At 42.0% G+C, this 24,305-nt stretch overlaps 1 protein-coding gene across 2 annotated transcripts in view; it reads left to right on the top strand.

The window, feature by feature from the left end:
* The window catches only part of LOC126106890 (histone acetyltransferase Tip60-like), an 81,220-nt gene that overhangs the window by 11,712 nt on the left and 45,203 nt on the right, over positions 1-24,305 (top strand). For both annotated transcript variants that reach the window (XM_049913301.1, XM_049913300.1), the window contains exon 4: positions 7,244-7,404. In XM_049913301.1, coding sequence (XP_049769258.1) covers positions 7,244-7,404 — 161 coding nt within the window. The remainder of the gene's footprint in view (positions 1-7,243; positions 7,405-24,305) is intronic.

Genomic DNA, 24,305 nt, shown 5'->3' with positions numbered 1-24,305 from the left:
AAGACCGTCGGCCACTGCATCTTTTTATGTATGAGATACACAAAATAAGCATTAGGCTGTTGAGGGGGCAACATATGAAGTTTTAAGTGATAACTGTAGCAGGATAATATTGAAAGATTCCTCACAAAACACATTCTTGTTTAAAGGTTTTAGTGGTTCTCAAGTTAGTGGCCAGATACACATTGATGAAACAGCAAGTGAAATTGTGAATAGCAAAGCAAATGCATAAATGCTGAACTCCATTTTCAAATGGTACAAAGGAAAATACAGGAGTAGTGCCCTCAACTTAATTATTGCACTACTGCAAAGATGAGTGATATAGATAAGTGTCAGTGGTGCTGAGAAACTGAAACTGAACAAAGCTCCAGGGCCCAAAGGAACCCCTGTCACATTGTAGATTGAATTTGTGGCTGAGTTAACCCATCCTTTACCAAGCAAAATTTGTTACTGGATTGAGGATTTCTTGTTACGGAGGACACAGCATGCTATCTTGGATGGAGAGTCATTGACCGTTTTGGAAGTATCTTTAAACATGCTCCATGGAAGTTTGTTGGATCTCTTGCTGTTCATGATTACCTGAGCTTCGTGCAGATGGTGCAGTTATCCATTATGTAGTCTGAAAAAAGCTGCATAAATATTATGTTGGATCTTGATACTCAAGTGGTGCAAAGCTTGGCAACATGTCTTAAATGTTCAGAAATCTAAAATTATAAAGTTCTTTAAAAACTTGTAAAGTATTGCTGCAATGTAGGTGACCTCGCAGCTGCAGTCAATTATACAAATATCTGGGTGTAACAATTGATAAGGATATGGTATGAAACAATCTCACATGCTCAGTTGTAGTATTGTAGGTAAAGCAGGTAGTGGTCTTTGATTCAGTGGGCAAATGCAGTCTATCTACAAACGAAGCTGCTTACAAAACATTTGTGCAACTGATCCTAGAATATTGCTCAAATATATGGGACCCATAGTAACAGCCCCCCCCCCCCCTCAATGGGCTCACTGCTCCTTGACAGTCAGGCTTGGCTACCATGAGGCCCCAGCCTTTGCAGCATCTTTTTTCCCTTCTTTACTGCATGTCTGTCCTCTTGCTATTCTTTTTCCCCCTCCCTTGGGGACTATGTCTGGGATGTTGTTAGAAATGTGTACTGCATATTCAGTTGCCAGTATCAGAACATTCTCTCCACTGTCTTTCGGTTTTTTTAAGTTTTTTTTCCCTGTTCCCTTCCCCTATCCAGCCTCTGCTTCAGCGTCTAAGGCTCCTCTTTCTCTTCTTCCTATCTGTGCACTTACGAAGGCCAGCCCTCACGTCTGATGTGTAACCGGGGACTGGGTAATCCGTAATTCCCAGCTGCGGATTGACAGGGTTCGCAGGTGTTCGGCAGGTGTGACCTGAGGTGCGAACGATCACCCTAGGCGGGTGTGCCCCAGCTGGAAGGAATGTGCCATCGGAGAAGCTGGCAGTCACGGGAGATTTCCTCGCAATGAGTCAATCATGTTTTTCATGGTCAAAGTCTACCAAACGTAAACGGAATGAGGCAAAAGATTCAAATACCCTCTCAGCTGCACTCCAGTTCCTCATGGTTTCACGTACTGAGGACAGTCAGTCCTTTCCTATGGAAATGTTTATTATTCAGACAGGTGCTGATGCAATTTCTGCCTCTGTGAAGTCCTGCTCTCATATCGAAATGGCACTTTGCTTTTGGGGATTACTTCTGATTCTCAAGCGCACCACCTACTTTCAGCTTCGCTCCTCCACTGCTATCCTGTTTGTGTCGAGGCCCATCAAATACGAAATTATTCCCATGGTGTTATTTACACTAGGCTGCCACATTGTCTAAGGCAGAAACCCAAACTGATCAGGGTGTTATTGCAGTCTACAGGATGAGGAAAAAAGTAGATGGATCCTTAGTGCCCATGTGCATTCTCTCACTTTTGATAGTGGTGCTTCTGTCAAAGATCGAAGCAGGCTGTGAAGTTATCACAGTATGACCGTATATTCCAAACCTGATGCTCAGCTACCAGTGTCCTTGTTACAATCACACTAGTGTCCTGTCAACTCCCAGCCAAATGCAACCTGTGATAGGGATGCTCACGAGGATAATTAGCTGCCTCCTTCTCCACACTGTATCAGTTCTATTGGTGACAGTGCTGCCTTCTCCTGTGTATCTTTGTTTTTCTTTGTTGTGGCTGTCCAGAAGATCCAGGTGAAGAAAAAAGTGCCAACCTGGTTTCTTACAAGTTGTTGGCTAGTCGGAAACACTGTTTTTTTTTTACCATGTGGCACCTACAGTACTGTTCTTGCTACATCTCGATCCATGAAGGACATAGCCAAGCAGACATGTGGCCTCAAATTTAGTGCTACGGTTGTGAAATCACCCAATATCATGATAGCATCCCCTTCTCCTCTTCCAGCTGTGCAAACAAGCCACCAAACTTCCACCTCAAAGGGTGAAGTCACCTGCTACACAACTATCAGGCTGGAAAGGACGAAGGAATATTACCGCGAAGATGTCCTACGTCCATCCAGCTAATAAAAATCTGATTGTTCCTCTGCCAACCAGAAAAATGGTAAACAGTCTGTTCCTTCTCCGACTTTGAGATCCTCTTAGACATCCTCACCACATGATTCCTCGCACAGCCGATCTCACTGTTGCCGGTGCATACCACCAACCATTTTTTTGCCCTTGACTCTGTAGACTGAAGGAGAAAGCTGATGCCTCTGTAAATTTCATGGAGCAGAATACTTCAGCCTCTCAGTAGTCCTGTCGCAGAGTGTCTTCGAAGGTTGGCACTCAGCAGCTGCCAAGGTGACACACCTTACTTTTTTTTCCTCGTCATGACTCTCCTCCAGTGGAATGTTTCTGGGCTTCGATCCAACAAAGAGAACTTACGGCTGCTCTTATAATTACAGCGTCCCCATGTAATCTGCCTCCAGGAAACAAAATTGCGTCGTCATGACTGCTTTGAGTTCTCATATTTCTTCCCAGTCAGCTTTGACCCCCACCCCTTCCTGAGGATGACATTCCATCTTATTAGGGAGTCACGTTGCTCATCTGGGATGATGATCATAGTCAACCCATCTCCCTGACTACCTGCAATTTGTATTTTCCTTCCACACTCTACCCTTTGTCTTTGCACTGTTCACATCTTTGGACTATTCTATGTCACTTGCGCAGACTTCCTCCAGCTTACTGGGCAGCTACCTCACCCCTTTCAGCTGCTCAGTGACTTTAATGCCCACCATCCCCTTTGGGGTTGTACCAGAACCCTGTCTGAGAGGTGCCCTCTTGGCCGACCTTTTCAATCGCCTTAACCTAATTTGCCTTAACACGGGAACACCCATGTTCCTTTCGGATTCCACGTACACCTATATCCGAATCCATGCTCACACATTCCCATTTGGACCTATCCTTCTGCACTGCCCAGCTTGCCTGTTATCTCGAGTGGTCCATTCTCTCTGACACACACTCTAGTGACCATTTCCCGTGTGCTATCTGTTTTTGCTGACTCACACCCCACCTACGTGCACACCCAAATGTCAACTTTGTAAGGCCAACTGGAGGCTTTACTCCTCCCTGGTGGCCTTCAACAAATGTTTCTACAGTTGTGATTACTGGGTAGAATATCTTATAAACATTATCCTTACTGCCACAGAACATTCTGTCCCTTGCACTTCTTTACCTGCTGTGCCCTGGTCCCTTGGTGGACAGAGGCGTGCCCTGACAATTCATGTATGGAGGCATCCTCCTTGCATTTTTAACAGTCATCCTACGATAGCAAACTGCATACATTATAAACAGTTGCGTGCACAGTATTGTCGCGTTCTTTGGGGTAGCAAAAAAGCTAGCTGGATTTGACTTAATGGGTGTTTTAACAGTTCCTTTCCCTTTTCTGTCATGTGGGCTAACCTCCAACGGCTTTCTGGGACCAAGGTCATTCCCCAATTTCTGGCTTGACAGTAGCAGACGATGTCATAGTGGACCCAATTGCTATCTCCAATACCTTGGGCCACTATTTTATGGAGATTTCATGGTCCTTGCACTATAACCCTGCCTTCCTCCATCGAAAAAGAGAAGATGATTCTCGGGTGACACCCTTTCTCTTCTCGGAATAGTAAGTGGTACAATGCCGCCTTTGCTGTGAACGAGCTAGATTATGCTCTCACTTCACCCCAATGTTCCACCCCAGAGCCAGACAGTGTTAACATTCAGATGTTGCAGCACCTTTCTCTCGTGAGCAAGCACTTCCTCCTTCATACCCTACAACCGCGTCTTGGCAGAGGGCACATTTCCCAAACGCTGGTGTGAAGGAACAGTCATACCCATACCTAAGTCCGGTAAAGACAAGCACCATCTCTCTACTAATCGCCAATTGTGTTTGCAAGATGGTGGAACATATGATTCATGCCCAGCTGTTACGGTGGCTCACGTCTCTCAATTTACTAACCACTGCACATAGAGGATTTGGAGCACACCATCCTGCAGTTGGCCACCTCGTCACTGCGTCCACCTATCCCATGAATGGTTTTCTGCAGAAATCCTAGACTGGCTGTGTTGTTCGATTGGAGAAAACCTATGACACCTGCTGGAGGACTGGCATCCTCTGTACTCTCTACATGTGATTCTTCCGTAGCCGCATGCTCCATTTCCTTCAGAAATTTTTAAGACTGCGTTGTCAAGGTATGTGTGGGTTACACATTGTCAGACACCTTTATCCAGGCAAACAGTGTGCCTCATGGTCTCGTCCTGAGCGTCATCCTCTTTGCTGTCACCATTAACCCTATAATGGCCTGTCTCCCACTGGGCATTTCCACGTCCCTTTTTGTTGACAATTTTTCCATCAATTCAGTTCTCCACGGACATCTCATTGAGATGAGATGCTTCTTCAGCAATGTCTCAGTCGTCTCTACTTGTGGAGCATTGACAATAGCTTTCGTTTTTCCACTGACAAAACCAGTTGTGTGAATTTCTGGCAGCACAGTTGGTTTCTTCCACCATCTTTACATCTTGGGCCTGTCGCTCTTCCGTTCATTGAAACTACAAAATTCATGGGGCTTGTGCTCAATGGGAAGCTTTCTTGGCCTTGTTTGTGTCTTATCTGGCAGCCCTCTGTAAGCGGTCCCTCAGTGTCCTACGTGTCCTCAGTGTTACTTCCTGGGGAGCAGATCAAACCACCCTCCTCCATTTGTAACGGTCCCTTGTCTGTTCGAAAGTAGACTATGGGTGTTTCGTTTATCCATCTGCGCATCTGTCTGTCTTATGCTGTCTCAATACTATCCACCATTGTAGCATCTGTTTGGCCACTGGTGCCTGTTATTCTAGCATGCCATTTGTCTGCCACACGTAGCCACCCACCCTATGCCACCCCCTTAGATGACTCCTTTCATCGTCAGTATGGGGTGCGTCCCTCTTCTGTTACCTCCTGGAGTTCACTTTTGGCTCTTGCTCCGGCAACTTAACTTCACGCTACCTGCCATTCACCTGATGGGTGTGAACCCTTCACCACCTTGGCTTTGTATGGTGGCCAATGTTTACCATGGCTTTCATTCGCTTCCTAAGGTCACTAATCCAGCCTCGCTCTATCTTCTTCAGTTTCACGACCTTTGCGCTGAACATTGCAATAGTCTCTTTGGGTTCATTGATGGCTCTCAGACTAACTGTGGTGTGTTGGATGTGCCTCGTTATTGGTACCGACATTTTTTGGTATTGGCTTCCGGAACATGGCTTAATATTTACAGAGTAGCTCTTCGCCCTGTGTCAGGCCATGCAGTACATCTGGCGACACGGGCTTTTCGATTGAGTCATCTGTTTAGAGCTCTTTGTGCCCTTGAGAGCCTCCGTGTGCTGCGCACTATCCATCCGGTAGTGCAATGGTTACATAAAAACTGTCACTTGCTCATTCTTGATGGAATCGCTGTGATTTTTATGTGGGTTCCTGGTCACGTTGCTCGGACAGAAAATGAGGCTGCTGATGCTACTGCCAAGGCTGCAGTACTTGTACCTCAGCCTGCTAGTTCTTACATTCCCTCTGATCATCTCTGTGCTGCCATCTGTCAGCAGGTGGTGTCACTTCGGCATCACCACTGGTCCTTCCTTCATGGGAACTAGCTCAGTGTTATTAACCCTTTCCCAGTGGCTTGGACGACCTCCTCTCGGCCCTCTCGCTGTGAGGAGATAATTTTAGGTAGGTTGCTTATGAGGCACATTCATTTTACCCATTGCCATTTTGTTAAGTGGTGCTTCCCCAACACTTTGTGCTCATTGCCCTCAATCTTTGACAATCCGCCCTTTTTAAACACTTACTTCTCATTTGCATTTGCCATCTGAGCTATCCTCCATTTTAGCGAATGCTGCGCACGTTCTTGATCCTGTTTTACTTTTTATCTATTGTAGCAATATGGTGAGGGACATTTAATCTTTAGTTCAGACCTCCATTTCTCTGTGGCGTATTTTAAAGACCTTTCTCTATGTCCCTGGTTTTAGCTGTCTTCTCTTCTGTCGATCGGCATTAACATGTAGTTGTTTTTTAACTCCTCTCTCTGTCTGTTCTACAGTCCTGATGTGACCCTAGTTGTATTTGCACCCTAAAACAAAACAAAACTAGCAAAAACCATACTAACAGCGTTATTGAATGGTGGCTACAGACAGATGTTACCCCACAGTAATGACCCACTTGATGCATTAAACAGCGCATTTGCATCAGACCCAGCCAATTGCTCATTCAATTACTAATTATCTCATAGACAATTGCCACATTGTGGAATTGTGCTGCTAGCTTGTAATCTGGGTAGTTTTCTTGAATGGAGGTTAAATTTTTTCTCACTCTGCCCGCTGTTTATTTTATATTACTGGTGCTCACTCGTATGTATCACAACACAATTTCACTGTTAGCTTTAGCAATAATGAAGGAATAGTTAAGGGTTCACAATTGTGAAACAATGGAAAGGTGAAAAACAATATTGTTTATAGTTTAAACATATTTGTTAAACAGCCATTCTTCCCACATTCCATACAAGAATGGAACAGGGAGAAGTCTTGAAAACAACAGAAAGTACCCTCATCTGTGCATTTCAGTGGTTTACAGGGTATACATTTAGATGTAGGAGAGTAACAACTTATGCTGGTGACAAAGAAAACATAAAAGACTGAAATTAATTTCAGTCTTTCTCAGCTTGTTTCTGTGTTCTGTACAATTCCTCTGTTATGTGTATTTAGCATTCACCTTTCTCATCGTCTTGCAGTCACTATGCGGGAAGATGAATGGGTTATGGAGGATCGTCTGGATCCGAATGACGTGGACTGCCCTCGAGCAGCTCCCGTTCCCATTTCTGGTGCGCCAGTAGAATCTGGGAACACTGCGTCTCAGCAGACGCCTACAGGACCCGATGGAGTTGTCTATGAGGTGAGTCTCTTTCTTACAGCAACTAACGAGGGGACCTGACCACCTGACGCAATTTGATTTTCCTTTCATAATTATACCATTTGAAAATCAGTGCCCATACCCTGAAATGATGCTAAAATGTAGTGAGATCAAATTACTCATTTTGCTATTGTTCTGCTCCTTTTAGATAATTATTTTTTCCTTTTAATTATTAGACTGGTAGGAGGAATACCTTGTTTCCTTAGAAATTTCAAAAGTCCTGTCTAGGCATCACTTCATTGGAATTCCCATGGCATAGTTAATTTTATGGAAAACATTTTCCTTGAAAAGAAATTGATAACTGAATTTGTTTTCATGCAATGTGATAAAGACAATGTTGAGTCAGTAATTGTTTATTTGCTTAGCTTTTTGGATAGCTCTAATTTCATTCTTTCCATGGACCAGTTTACTTTTTTGTGAAAATTCATTAATGAAGAAATTTACACTTGAAGCTTTGACCCATCAAATATTACTTTCTTCAGTACGCATGCAACATCGTGCGCTACAAATATTTTCCACAAAGCCGCATATAAAACAGGATTATTGTGGGGCTCATACCTTGGGTTCTGTTGATGATAAGGTAGCCCTAGGACTAGGGACCATTTTTATACACTACTGGCCATTAAAATTGCTACACCACGAAGGTGACATGCTACAGACACGAAATTTAACCGGCAGGGAAAAGATGCTGTGATATGCAAATGATCAGCTTTTCAGAGCATTCACACAAGGTTGGCGCCGGTGGAGACACCTACAACGTGCTGACATGAGGAACGTTTCCAACCGATTTCTCATGCAGAAACAGCAGTAGACTGCCGTTGCCTGGTGAAATGTTGTTGTGATGCCTTGTGTAAGGAGAAGAAATGCGTACCATCACGTTTCCGACTTTGATAAAGGTCGGCTTGTAGCCTATCGCGATTGCAGTTTATCGTATTGCGACATTGCTGCTCACGTTGGTTGAGATCAATGACTATTAGCAGAATATGGAACTGGTGGGTTCAGGAGGGTAATATGGAATGCCGTGCTGCATCCCAACGGCTTCGTATCACTAGCAGTCGATATGACAGGCATCTTAGCTGCATGGCTGTAACGGATCGTGCAGCCACATCTCGATCCCCGAGTCAACAGATGGGGACATTTGCATGAGCAGTTCGATGATGTTTGCAGCAGCATAGACTATCAGCTCGGAGACCATGGCTGCAGTTGCCCTTCACGCTGCATAACAGACAGGAGTGCCTGCGATAGTGTACTCAACGATGAACCTTCGTGCAGGAATGGCAAAGCGTCATTTTTTCAGATGAATCCAGGTTCTGTTTACAGCATCTTGATGGTCGCATCTGTGTTTGGTGACATCGCGGTGAATGCACATTGGAAGCGTGTATTCGTCGTCATGGCGTATCACCCGGCGTGATGGTATGGGGTGCCCTTGGTTACATGTCTGTCACCTCTTGTTTGCATTGACGGCACTTTCAACAGTGGACGTTACATTTCAGATGTGTTACGACCCGTGGCTCTACCCTTCAATCGATCCATGCGAAACCCTACATTTCAGCAGGATAACGCACGACCGCATGTTGCAGGTCCTGTATGGGCCTTTCTGGATACAGGAAATGTTAGACTGCTGCCCTGGCCAACACATTCTCCAGATCTCTCACCAATTGAAAACGTCTGGTCAATGGTGGCCGTGCAACTGGCAGTTCTTGATTAACTGTGGTATCGTTTTGAAGCTGCATGGGCAGCTGTACCTGTACACGCCATCCAAGTTCTGTTTGATTCAATGTCCAGGCGTATCAAGGCTGTTATTGCGGCCAGAGGTGCTTGTTCTGGGTACTGATTTCTCAGGATCTATGCACCCAGATTGCGTGAAAAAGTAATCATGTCAGTCCTAGTATAATATATTTGTCCAATGAATACCCGTTTTTATCACCTGCATTTCTTCTTGGTGTAGCAATTTTAATGGCCAGTAGTGTATTAAACAGAAGGATCAACTTGTAACTATCCTATACAGCACAGGGCGAAAGTTTGGATGTTATACATTTCCTCCAGGTCATGCAAATACAACAAATCACATGGTACACTTTGCCTTAGATGTGATCTATTGTGCACTTTAAGAGGCTTCCAGAGGCATCTTTTAGTTCATGGGCCACTCCAGAGAAAGGCCAAAAAAGTTTTTTTACCATTTTTTTCAGTCAGTGGTGGATATCTAAATAACTACAGCAGACTGCTCAAATTTTGACAGGTATTCTTCCTGTTTTCAAAAATCTTTTATTGTTGAGAAACACCCCAGAAACATGGTTTTTGGATACCAAACTGAGCCTTGGATTCAAAGACAGCTATTCACACCCAGTGGCTGTACTTTTTATGATGTATTGCAAAGATCCTGATTCCAAAAAACCTTGAAATGTTTTCCATCTTCATCCTTTTCAGGGGTACAGAGGTTCAAAATTACCGTACTTGTGCACATAAAATCTGGTGTGAGGTAAAAATGTAGTTTGTAAAGCATCTCCATGATGGAATCCACAGTATCATTTTGGTATCAAAGTTGATGCTTAGCTTTCAACCATTCAACATATCTTTATCAATTTGCCCGATACCAGTGTTGCTATCAGCCATCAGAAAATTTGTTCTGTTCTATGGCTATGGTATTGATATCATGCTTTGTGGTCTGCTGTAGTCATAACTCAGTTCTTAAAGTACACTGTAAAAATATAGCCATTGCAAAAGTGGCGTGTAGTTTATTGGAAGAGTGTAACTGTGATTAACATTCTGTGATCGATCTGATAGACAGTGTTTCATCATGTGGTCGTCAGTGTACTAAATGTGAAAACATTTGAGTTGCCTAAATAATGTGCTGTGCTCATTATTAAAATCTTGTAAAACAAGATTACAGCAAAACTACAGACATTTGATAGGGAGTGGGGTAAGGTGAGCTGAGTTCTTGAGCACTTTGGCACACAATTGGCTTCTATGTGGAAAAAATGTGAACTATTCTGACATGCAGAGAGATAAATTATGGTCAGGGTAATACAGCTTGTTTGTTTCCTGCTTGTTTTGCCAATAAATTCTAGTCTTCTTTGCCTTGGAAATCCATGTTGAGATTAAGACAACTAAAACAGAATTAAATTTTTTCAAAACTTGATAACTGCAACAGATACAGTTTTTCATAAAATGAGTGTTTCTGTTTTCACCTAGAGAGATGAATATAAACATTTAATTTTTTTACATGATTACTAGATGGTACTGAAATTGTGTTGTAATGAAATATATTGATATAAAAGGTAAACATTATAATGTCTTTACTATGCCTAAGTCAGTTTTGAAATGATTTGCATTTATCAAGTTTTGAAAAAGTTCTCAATTGTAATTGCAGCAGCAGCAGCAGCAGATCTTCAGACTGTCTCCACTCAGTTACTTCTCCTTTTGATCCAGCTCATTGAATTCTCCCTGCGTAGCTTCCAAAATTTCTTGCTCACCCAACAAATGTAGCAAATTTGTAGCAGAATTACAGCAACTGCAAAACCTGATGAGTACATACATGAAAAACAGGATGACATGAGCGCACGATTGTGACAGTAGCTCTACGTTCACCAGTGCCTCTTTCGAAGTAATTTTAGAAATTGACAACAAAGGCACCACCTGTCAAGGGATGGGTAATGAGACATCTGTTCATTGTTCTCGCACAAAACTAGTCAGTTTGGAGTGCCAAGTTGTATGTGGTGTTGGTCACCAAAGTGTTAAATTCCATGTGTATATACAATTGGAAATATTAATTAATAAATATTGTATCATAATTTTTTATTAAAAAGAAAACCTTATTTTTAATTACTGGTCATGTGAAAACAAACTAAAATTTGATAAAAACATGTGAAATGCCTGTATGTTACATGTAAATTATATTAATCAGTAGTACAGTTCAATCTCTAGAAATAAAAAGGAATTCTCTCTTCGGTCTTTCATGTTTTTGTACCAAATTCATATTATCACGAATACTCACTTTTTTTTGTGGGAATAGAAATTAAACATAAAAGGATGTTATTTTTATTACAAATTATTTCAATATTTGTTATTAACATTTCCATTTGTTTATAAATATGGAATTTAACTAAAGTAAAAAAAAATGTTGCCACTAGGGAACACAATTACTGGTCTGTTATGCTAAGCACTCTGTTAGTGACACACACACACACACACACACACACACACACACACACACACACACACACTAATAAGATACGAATGATGGTACAGTTCTCGGGTGCACTGCCAGTTTGTAGTGTCCAGTGGGCACAGATGGGAGGCAGACTACCATTCCCTGATCTCTTAGGTGCAGTGTTTATTCCCTATCATCTGAAACACGTGAAGACTGTGTTCTGAGAAAACAGTTATTCGGGAAGGCAGATTACGTACGCTCTGTGTCCCACCACTACTGTACAACCTGTGGAGATACTGGAAATCGTAAAGTATCAGCCACTGCTTGTTTACCATGTAGGTACACTACTCAGAAGAATCGGGTTCATACTGAAGAACAATCATGCAAGAATTCTTTAGCCTGCCAAATAAAACATGGGCATTATTGCGAATTTTGAAGATGATTTCAGTTTTTGAACAAACGATGCGCACCATTGGTGATTGACGCAGAGAACACCAGTGTCGCACTAGACTATTGTACCCGACAACTAGGCAGTCGTAGAGCACTTTACAGATCGCTTGGCGAGTGGGGCAGCCACAGCTGTAGCAACTAGTTGTGAACCAATAGATCAATAAATCTTCTCACGGCAGCTGTTGCGCTTATTTATTTATTCAGAGCACTTAATCAGAGACTCGTGTGATTCTACTTGGATGTACCAGGATCTTGGCAGAAACTTCAAAATGCTGGGACAGTGTCATTAGAGGCCATTGAAATACACACCAGAGGTACTAGTCATCCAGTGCTGTGGCTGTACTCTTGTGAGTGCTTAGGAACTGACACTGGCTCTAATTAAGAAGACACACAGCATCTCAGCAACCATGGTACATGGAGTAGCTATACCCACGCTACCGCAGCTGGCCCCACTGCCGGGCTTTGCCAGCCACAAACACTGAAGCATGTGGCTCCTCAGACACTGATGTGTGCAGCTCGTCGGTGTACCTAATGGTGGTGGTGTGTTTGATAGGTGAAATACAGTGCTTGTCAGATACTGCGTACTGGCAGTACACCCGTGGACTGTTAAATCAATAATTACACTTGGAGAAACTGAATAATTGCAAGATAGAAATGTTTTGTATTTAACAGCGCTAAGAAATCCTCTAATTTTCAAAGGCTATTATTAGCCCACCCCTCCACCCAATTAAAAAGAAAAACATTACATTTTACTGTATTAGGAGATTGATGTCTCGGCACTGGCCTTCAGATCATGTAAGTATGAAGAAAATCAGAGGGACCAGTCAGCAAGATCCGCTTAAATCCAGCAGTGACTGACTCGTCAGCCAAGCCACTCATACCTGTTTTGTCACGTGATTAACATTAAAAAAGGTTGTTTAGATCCTGGCAACAAGTGTCTTAAACATCACACATCACTTTTCTTGGTGTCATTAGCCTCTGCACTGGGTAGCCAGAGATACATTTACATGTGCAGTGATCTCATTGTAACTTTAATGACACTTAGTTATTTGTGCAAAAATTTGGTACATGTACCATCATTAATTAACCTTGCACAGTTTAGTATGCCTCTGTGTTGTCCTACTCACCTACCTTATAGTTGGATTCACAAATGATGACAGTCAAGTTTAGGTTTGTTCTGCCATTCTCTGACTGCCAATGAGAGTTCAGGAGTGTTCATCGTACTCTGCCTTGTCGTAGCTAACATGAGCCTTAAGTGTGACCATAGCTAGTTAGTGAATTTTTATTCCAATGTTATGAGCTGTCATCACTTATAGTGGTAGTATGTGACAAATTCTTCAGAATGAGGGAGAAACATAATTCTCAGGCTACATACTTTCAAGAGCGAACTTGTGTATATGCATACTGCAACTGTTATTTGGAACTGGCATCACTGCATTTCCTGTCTGTGCTCTGGCCTTTGCTGACCACCATCATTTGTGAACTGAACTACAGCAGCTGCAGTGTCACACGAGATTCGAGAATACTTGCCTGCAGAGCATCATCGATTGTAAACTGCTTCTTCCTCATTAAGATTTGATGATCCCCAACAGGGCACTGTCTGGTGTTGTAAAGGTTGGTGGACTTCAAGGCGGCCAAGGCTAAGGGGCCGGTGAATTTGGGGAACTGTATTTAGTCCATGAGCCAGGGAAGAGTTCATTCAGATGTTCATGAATGGCAATTGCAAAGTTGGCGGAAGGTCCATCATGTCAGTAAATGTCCCCTGTCAGTGCCAAATTCTGCAGCCGTGGGAGAAGCCACTCATTTGACATCATAACATGAGTAATGTAGATCACAGAACCATCAAGGAGGTACTGACTGAAGCTGTGTTGTTAATTCATTTCCACCCAAAGTGTGATATGTGGAGTTTCGGTCTCAATTTCATGATAAAAATGTGGACTTCACTTTTCTTGTATGAGGATGTTCCTATCACTTGAGTTCAGGTAAATAGCAAGTTTGCCAAAGGAAAGCATGCACTTCAGTGAAGGTATGGTAGGGAGGGCCTCCAGCAAGTCCTGCACAATTCCTGCTGGCATTTTTTGATAATTATTAATTTATTGATGATAATTGGTTGGAATGTTTGCGGAGTCCATTTTAGTATGAAGTTGCATTGTGCTTCTTTTAATTCAAAGTTGTGCAGGACACTTTCTGGTCAACTAATGGGGTGAATGTATCACTGATGGATTAACTTTAGTGCATTTCATTTCAGGTTGGATGATCAGAACTGGGGCATCTGAAATACTTTCCCAGATGGAAAGCTTTCGTCTCCCATGGGATTGACGTCTGGGCTTCTTACTTCATCATTTGTGGAACCTGTGTCATATTTTCATTGTTGTTTCCTTTTGTGGACCCACAAATGTCTCACTAAGCACTCTTCCAAAGCGAAGTAGCTGTCCTCTTCCGTTGCTCTTTGCCTAACACAGAAAGGCGAACAATGACCTGCCCTGAAACTTCGTGGCAGATTAAAACTGTGTGCCGGACCGAGACTCGAACTCAGGACCTTTGCCTTTCGCGGGCAAGTGCTCTACCAACTGAGCTACCCAAGCACGACTCACGCCCTGTCCTCACAGCTTTACTTCTGCCAGTACCTCGTCTCCTACCTTCCAAACTTTACAGAAGCTCTCCTGCGAACCCTGCAGAACTAGCACTCCTGAAAGAAAGGATATTGCGGAGATATGGCTTAGCCACAGCCATTCTGGAAACATCCCCCAGGCTGTGGCTAAGCCATGTCTCCGCAATATCCTTTTTCAGGAGTGCTAGTTCTGCAGGGTTCGTAGGAGAGCTTCTGTAAAGTTTGAAAGGTAGGAGACGAGGTACTGGCAGAAGTAAAGCTGTGAGAACGGGGCATGAGTCGTGCTTGGGTAGCTTAGTTGGTAGAGCACTTGCCCGCGAAAGGCAAAGGTCCCGAGTTAGAGTCTCGGTCCGGCAGACAGCTTTAATCTGCCAGGAAGTTTCATATCAGCGCACACTCCGCTGCAGAGTGAAAATCTCATTCTGGAATGACCTGCTGTACATGGAGACTTGAAACTCCTCTCCGGGTAACCACATGGCAGTTATGCAACACCCATGTTGCAATTCACACAAAGCCCACTGTTGCCCCGTCACTGAACAGGATGCGAGGTTCAGATCTTAGATTATTGCCACCTTACACCTATTTAATTCAGGTGTAAAGTGCCAGTACAAAAAACGACAATCTGTGTGTTTTTACTCTGTAATTTATTTCCAGACCTGCAAAAGAGTAGTCACTGCATTTATCTTGTACACATCTCATCTTCTGGTATGATGAAATACCATAGTATGTATTTAAAAGTCTATGGTGACCATTGCGTTTTGTAAAGTCACCCAGTAGCATAAGCAGCAGGGCACTCGTAACCAAGCCACCTGTGTGTTAAACAAACCAACTTTGAACCATTTTTTTGTCACATAGTCATGAACAAAGCTCTTGCTGATGTGAGAGTTGGGTGGGACACACAGCACATAGTTACCACTTGAAAATCCCGATTGAAATGCAGTTGAACTCGTATCCACTGTTGTGAGAGAATGTAGGAAAGAAGAATGCTACATTCACAATGTATAAGACAATTTGTTGAAGTTAAATTTCGTACAGTAAGTTTGAAGTCACATTTGTGAATTGTGAGAATTATCTTTCAGTGGAATAAACTGTTGATCCATTAGGTGAACAGTTTGCTGTTATTGATAATCAGGAATAATGAATGATAATGATGGCAGCAATAACAGTGATTACTCAAGAAGCACCAATATAGTGGCTTACTGCAGCAACACTGAGGGGAGTGGAAGCCATCCACTTTAGTCCAATGTGTAACAGTTGATATTATAATGTTTTTAATAGTAGTAGTTGCTCAGTAGTGAGGTGTGAAACATCTGCTCTACCTGTTTACCGTATATCTGTAGTTGTACTGCAAGCAGTTCCTGCGGAATCCACACGTACAAAATCAGCAGTCTGTGGTGGCCGTGTATGCAGCTTTGATACCCACATTTAAAATGAGGATGTGATACAAGAAGATAAGCAAGACACAGTATCGTTTATTGAATTTCAACAAGCTTTGTACAAACTCGATCTGAGCAGATACCCAGTTATTAATGAAATGCCAGAACAGCCTTTGTGGGCATGGCTCAAAAGGCAAAAAATGAACTGTGAAAGCTCATTAATGAAATTTAAGTGTTGAAGATACATAAAGTTTTTGAAAGATTGTGATTGCAGTCCATTAGGAGAGGACTAGTGTGTTTTAAGAAGAAACTGGCTCACTTAAGAAATTTTAGCAGGTTCAAGAAAAAAACAAGTAAACATATATTGTATCCAAAATTAACTCTCTTAATGACAAGCAGCAAGTAATAATGAGCTCAAACGGAATGATACAGGGAACCAAAATCAGAAAATGAGTAAACCAGTGATGCTCATTGTCACAACTGGCATTTAATTAGTATCTATTTGTGTATAGAATGTGCAATAAGGAAATTAAAGTGCTGTATGTGGAAGTTGTCATGGACAGAAAAATTTAATGATACTATTTGCTAATGTATAGTGGTGGTTGCTGCATGTGAACAGGAAGTGTCGGAAGCTTATTGAAATGGAACTTGTGCTGGCCTACAGCTATAGATGCACATAAACAGAAATAAAACTAAAGTAATGGCGTGCAGCTGGTGGTGATGCTGGATGACTAAATATTAAACTTGGCTTGGAGATGTTTGAAGAGGTGGAGGTGTTTTGCCTTCTAGGTAGTACAATAGATCGAGGAGGAGGAGGATGCAAGACACACAGTAGCAAGGATGACCCCTATGCCAACCAGTAGAAACAATGATCATGTGGACTCCATCTTGCACTTTGGTATCTTGAAGTGAAATGAACAGATCAAAGCAGTCATGTAGTTGTATTCCTCAAATTTTAAAAATTGTAGGACTCAGTAGCACACCACACTAATTTATCAAATGAACGATCATATACGACAGTGGTCATAAAACTTTTTGCTTAAGAACCAGTATTGAGATTGTAGGGTGACTCTTCAGGTCGCATGGGAAAGGCAATTTGTGTGGTCACAGGTACGTTTGACACATGGTGTGTGTTACGGAGATGCTGAAGAAACTGAACTGGCAGACTGTTAAGGACGAATGCAGACTAGCCCATGAAAGCCTATTTATAAAGCATCAAGGACCAGCTGTATCTCATCAATTTAGATATATATTACAGTTCCCTGCAGATCACTTCCAGAGGAGTCATGACAAGATTAGATCGATTACAGCTCACATAGTACGCAAATGGAACTGTAAGAAGTTCTAATAACTGGTATGTTGAAGTGACCTCTGTTGTGCATCTGCAGTGGTTTGCAGAGTATAGATGTAGATGAGCAGAAGGCTTTCTGTAAAAAGAAACACAATTACTTTTACCTTGCTCCGTGACAATCGCCTTCTCATGGTATTTTGGTGCAGTGGTCCTGCTTTGCAGTACTACTGATCATACTGTGGGACTTTTTCCTTCTGTATAGGGGCAAGGCCTGTACAAGCTTGTATCTAAAACATCATGTACGTGTTCATGAAAAAGTCTGCTGCATTTAGTTTTACTGACAACAACATACAATGAGTCAAGAGACAGTGATATACACACATACTGATGATGGTAGTATCGTGTACTTAAGTTATAAAAGGGCATTGCATTGGTGCAGCTGTCATTTTACTCAGGTGATTTATGTGAAAAGTTTTCCATTGTGATTATGGCTTCATGATGGATATTTAGACTTTCAACGTGAAATGGTGGTTGGAGCTAGATGCATGGCACATTCCATTTCAGAAATCGTTAGCGAATTCAATATTCAGAGATCTACAGTGTCGAGACTGTGCCGATAATGCCAGATTACAGGAATTACCTCTCACCATGGATAATGTGGGGCTGATGGCCTTTACTTAATGACAGAGAGCAGTTGCTTTTCTGTAGAGTTGTAAGTACCAACAGATAAGTAACACTGCATGAAATAACCACAAAAAACAATGTGGGATGTACAACAAACATATCCATTAGAACAATGTGGTGAAGTTTGGTGTTAATGAGCTATGGCAGCAGACAACTGACAAGAGTGCCTTTGCTAACAGCACAATATTCCCTGCAGCATCTCTCCTGGTTTGTGACCATAGCAGTTGGATCCTAGATGATTGGATAACTGTGGCCTGAACAGGTGAGTCCCAGTTTCAGTTGGCAAAAGCTGATGATAGGGTTAGTGTGGCGCAGCCCCCATGAAGCCATGAAAACAAGTTGTTAACGAGATATTGTCCAAACTGTTGCTATCTTCATAATGGGGTGGTCCGTATTTATGTGGAATGGATTGGGCCCTCTAATCCAACTGAACCAATCATTGACAGGAAATAGTAATGTTTGGCTTCTTGGACACAGTCTGCAGCCATTCGTGGGCTTCATGTTCCCAAACGATGAAGGAATTTTTAGGGATGATGATATGACGTAGCACCAGACGACAGCTGTTCATGACAGGTTTGATGAACATTCTGGACAGTTCCACTGAGTGATTTGGCCACACAGATTGCCCAATATGAACCCCATCAAACCTTTATGGAGTGTAATCGAGTGGTCAGTTTGTGCCCAAAATTCCCCACCAGCAACACTTTAGCAATTATGGATTTCTGTAGAGGCAGATGATTCAATATTTCTGCAGGGGACTTCCAATTACTTGAGTCTATGCCACATCAGAGTTGTTGCACTATGTCTTGCAAAAGATCAGACATGATATTAGGAGGTATCCCATGACTTATGTCACCTCAGTGTAGAGTGAACAGATAACTTATTTACTACTTGGTCATAGCCAGTCTGGACATAAAGCATCAAATGGCAGTAAGAGGTAACGTAATATAGCTTCTTTTGTTCTAGGGGTAGCCTATTGCCATCAGGCACCTTCTCTGGCTTCCACAGCAACCCCAAAGTGTGACTGCAAAGTGTAAACAACTTCTCCAATGCAAGTAAAGACTCTCTCTCTCTCTCTCTCTCTCTCTCTCTCTCTCTCTCATGTAAGCATGCACACAACTGCCATGTCTTGGAGCTTGGACTGGAATAAATGTCAGATTAGCAATGTTCATGATGATGATGATGATAAGTCATCTTGTACAATTTCCTGCTGTTGGAAGGTTTTGCTTGGACCAAAATTCTCTTTGTTATCTCTGGGCTTCTGCAAACTTTCTTCCTCTGTTGTGAGCCACATGTCTTGACCTTCCCCTTGGTCTCTTGACCCTCTCATCATCTAAAAAAAATAAAATTTATGGGATTTTTCACAAGTATCATCGGGGTTTCAGGCGATGTCTGCTGAAACTACAATGAATACAGGAGAGGAAAAAAAAAAAAAATCGGAAAAGTGCTTGTAGTATTAACACTCCAGACTAACTTAGTTATGCATATAGGTGAAGATGATAATTTCATGTGGTTCAGTGGCCTGGTGCATGTGTTTCTATTGGAGGCCCCTTTGACAATTTGAGTGGCCCTAAACTACCTCAGTTACCAAACTGGAGAAACCTACAGTTCAACGTGGAGTCTGACCCACTATTGTTTCTGGCAATTCCTCACATCGTGGAGAGATGAAGGCTGGTTTAAAAAGAAGACTGAAATTATGTGGACTGGCAGATTTGATAACGTAATGCCTTGGTTTCCGAGCACAGTCTTTACTGCTAGACCACTAGACGTGACATTTATATAGATAGTTCATTTATAGGTTTCGATGAGTGAGTTTGTATCAAAATAAACTCTTAAGGGTAAAAAATGCACCACAGAGGAATTATCCAAATGGGACATAAATCGGTAGACATGTTACCCACATACAAAGAAACAAATCATTAAAATTTCACAAAAATTGGATGATTTATTCAAGAGAAAGAGCTTCACAAATTGAGCAAGTCTAAAACGCATTGGTCCGCTTCTGACTCGTACACAAGTATTTATTCACAGTTGATTGATAATTGTTGTATGTCCCCCTGAGGCATATCATGTGTGCCACTTCCTGTCCAATTGGTGTGTTAGACATCAAGGTCCGGGCAATCGCAGAGGGTGGGCTTATTGGTAGTTGGGAGCTCCAATGTTAGGTGCGTAATGGGGCCCCTTAGGGATATGGTGGCTAAGGAGGGGAAGATATCCAGTGTGCATTCCAGGTGGAGTCATTCCTGATGAAAGCTGGCTAAAGCCTGAAATAAGTTCTGCAGAAGTTTTTACGAAGTCTCAGACGGTGTTTAGGAAATATAGATTAGGCAGAATTGGTGGTGGAGTGTTTGTGTCTGTCAGTAGTGGTTTATCTTGTAGTGATGTCGAAGGAGATACTCCGTGCGAATTGGTATGGGTGGAGGTTATACTTAACAGCTGAACTAAGTTAATAATTGGCTCCTTCTACCGACCCCCAGACTCCGATGACATAGTTGCTGAACAGTTCAGAGAAAATTTGTGTCTCGTAACAAATAAATACCCCACTCATACGCTTATAGTTGGTGGGGACTTCAACCTTCCCTCGATATGTTGGCAAAAATACTTGTTCAAAACCAGTGGTAGGCAGAAAACATCTTCCGAGATTGTCCTAAATACTTTCTCCGAAAATTATTTCGAGCAGTTAGTACACGAAACCACGCGAATTGTAAATGGTTGCGAAAACGCACTTGACCTCTTAGCCACAAACAATCCAGAGCTAATAGAGAGCATCATGACTGATACAGGGATTAGTGATCACAAGGTCATTGGAGCTAGGCTCAATATAGTTTCTTCCAAATGCACCAGAAACAAACGCAAAATAATTGTCACTAGAAGCCTTCCTAAGAGACAATCTCCATTCCTTCCGAACTGACTATGCAAATGTAGACGAGATGTGGCTCAAATTCAAAGATATAGTAGCAACAGCAATTGAGAGATTCATACCTCATAAACTGGTATGAGATGGAACTGATCCCCCATGGTACACAAAACAGGTCCGAACGCTGTTGCAGAGGCAACGGAAAAAGCATGCGAATTTCAGAAGAACGCGAAATCCCGAAGATTGGCTAAAATTTACAGAGGTGCGAAATTTGGCACGAACTTCAATGCGAGATGCCTTTAATGGGTTCCACAACGAAACAGTCTCGAAATTTGGTAGAAAATCCAAAGAAATTCTGGTCGTATGTAAAGTACACAATCGGCAAGACGCGTCAATACCTTCGCTGCGCAGTGCCGATGGTACTGTTACCGACGACTGTGCCGCTAAAGTGGAGTTATTGAACACAGGTTTCCGATATTCCTTCACCAGGGAAGATGAATGGAATATTCCAGAATTTGAAACACGAACAGCTGCTAGCATGAGTTTCTTAGAAGTAGATACCTTAGGGGTTGCGAAGCAACTCAAATCACTTGATCCGGGCAAGTCTTCAGGTCCAGATTGTATACAGATTAGGTTCCTTTCGGATTACACTGATACAATAGCTCCCTACTTAGCAATCATATACAACCGCTCGCTCACAGATAGATCTGTACCTACAGATTGGGAAACTGCGCAGGTCGCACCAGTGTTTAAGAAGGGTAGTAAGAGTAATCCATCAAACTACAGACCTATATCATTGAAGTCAGTTTGCAGTAGGGTTTTGGAGCATATATTGTATTCAAACATTATGAATCACCTCGAAGGGAACAATCTATTGATATGTAATCAGCATGGTTTCAGAAAACATCGTTCTTGCGTAACGCAGCTAGCTCTTTATTTGCACAAAGTAATGGCCGCTATCAACAGGGGATCTCAAGTTGATTACGTATTTCTAGATTTCCGGAAAGCTTTTGACACTGTTCCTCAAAAGCAGACTTCTAATCAAGCTGCGGGCCTATGGGGTATAGTCTCAGTTGTGGGACTGGATTCATGATTTCCTGTCAGGAAGGTCGCAGTTTGTAGTAATAGACAGCAAATCATCGAGTAAAACTGAAATGATATCAGTTGTTCCCAAGGGAAGTGTCCTGGGACCTCTGCTGTTCCTGATTTCTATAAATGACCTGGGTGACAATCTGAGCAGTTCTCTTTGGTTGTTTGCAGATGATGCTGTAATTTACTGTCTAGTAAGGTCATCCGAAGACCAGTATCAGTTGCAAAGTGATTTAGAAAAGATTGCTGTATGGTGTGGCAGGTGGCAGTTGACGCTAAATAACGAAAAGTGTGAGGTGATCCACATGAGTTCCAAAAGAAATCCGTTGGAATTCGATTACTTGATAAATAGTACAATTCTCAAGGCTGTCAATTCAACTAAGTACCTGGGTGTTAAAATTACGAACAACTTCAGTTGGAAAGACCACATAGATAATATTGTGGGGAAGGCGAGCCAAAGGTTGCGTTTCATTGGTAGGACACTTAGAAGATGCAAGAAGTCCACTAAAGAGACAGCTTACACTACACTCGTTCGTCCTGTTAGAATACTGCTGCGCGGTGTGGGATCCTTACCAGGTGGGATTGACAAGAGGACATCGAAAGGGTGCAAAAAAGGGCAGCTCGTTTTGTATTATCACGTAATAGGGGAGAGAGTGTGGCAGATATGATACACGAGTTGGGATGGAAGTTATTAAAGCGGCGAGATCTATTTACGAAATTTCAGTCACCAACTTTCTCTTCCGAATGCGAAAATATTTTGTTGAGCCCAACCTACACATAGGTAGGAATGATCATCAAAATAAAATTAAGAGGAATCAGAGCTCGAACAGAAAGGTTTAGGTGTTCGTTTTTCCTGCGCGCTGTTCGGGAATGGAATGGTAGGGAGATAGTATGATTGTGGTTCAATGAACCCTCTGCCAAGCACTTAAATGTGAATTGCAGATTAATCATGTAGATGTAGATCAAAATCCTGAGGCGTTTGCAAATGTTCTCAGTTGGGAAGAGCTCTGGCAACCCGGTCAAGGTGGGTATCGGCAAGCATGATTATAAGCAGTAGGAACTCTTGCTGTGTGCAGGCAGGCATTATCTTATTGAAATAGAAGCTCAGTATGGTTTGCCGCAAAGGTTATAGAATATCAACATATTAGTGTGCTGTAACATGATGTGTATGTCCCGGGAGAATCAGGAAATATGGGGAAAAATACTGGAATTTTTCATTGTTTTAATTGTCCGTTAAATTTTTGTAATTTTGTCTGGCAAGAACTGATACTCTAGCAAAGAACTTCACTTTAGCTTGCTACTGCAGAATAATACTGCAGCAATAAAACACAAAAGTTAGAATAACACACAAACAAAGCACCTCAGTTGCAAAGAAAATGCACCATGTACAACGACAAAATGCAGTGCCCACGCAAGTTTTACTGACAGCAAAATGTGTAAAATACTTTAGGGTGAAGACTATGCAATACTTCGTATCAAACTAGTTTGATGAGTATGACGTGACAATTGTCACATTTCTTATAGTTTGCAGGAGAATATTGTGGATGGGGGTTTCAGAAGAGTTACTTTCAAAGTGCATTTTCTTTCACACAAGTTGAATTAAATTACATGTGAGAATGTGCGATGAATTTCTTAAATTGTGAAGAATTTGACTCTCATTCAATACATAACAGCGATTTGGAAAAATACTGGGCCCAGAAGACCAGCCATTTATGCCATTATTTAAAATTTTTACTGGCAACTTTGTGTTTAATGTATCTTCAAGGGTAACACATACTAGGAAAGACAAATATTATATGTGACAGATTAGTTTTTATTGTAATTGTACTGTATGAATATAAATTTAAATGATTAACTTATCCTATTTGTGTGTTCACGCTACTTAACCTGTGCTGTTGCTATTGACGGACAGTATCGTATGTCCTAGGCTCTTAAATATCTGTTGTCATTCTCCCCCCTCCCCACTATGGTGTATTAGAATCCTGAATAAAACCAACCTGCTTTCAGAAAAATAATTGTTGTTACTTACTGAATACCATTCATACACAGAGTCCACCTGAGTTGCCATTTCCTATACAGTGAAACCTCTTTATAACGTTCCTCCATATAATGTTTTCCTCTATGTTACATCTGTTTTTTTTTTTCGGTCCCAACTAAAAGCCCATATAACCAATGTTAAATTTTCCTCTTTACTGTGTTTCCTCTGTTACAATTTCCTCCATGTAACGCTCATACTTTTGGAACCCTGGTCAATTATTTACCTCTTTATAACGTTTAAGTGACTGGATGTAGACGCATCATTTTCCGTTCTGTGGATTCTCAGTTTGCACCGGCTCGGAAAGCCCGTGCTCGGCGTGTTTCATATGTCAGCAGAA

The sequence above is a fragment of the Schistocerca cancellata genome, chromosome 10, assembly GCF_023864275.1.
Source record: "Schistocerca cancellata isolate TAMUIC-IGC-003103 chromosome 10, iqSchCanc2.1, whole genome shotgun sequence".
Classification (NCBI taxonomy): domain Eukaryota; kingdom Metazoa; phylum Arthropoda; class Insecta; order Orthoptera; family Acrididae; genus Schistocerca; species Schistocerca cancellata.
This window is presented reverse-complemented; position numbering and strand designations above follow the sequence as displayed.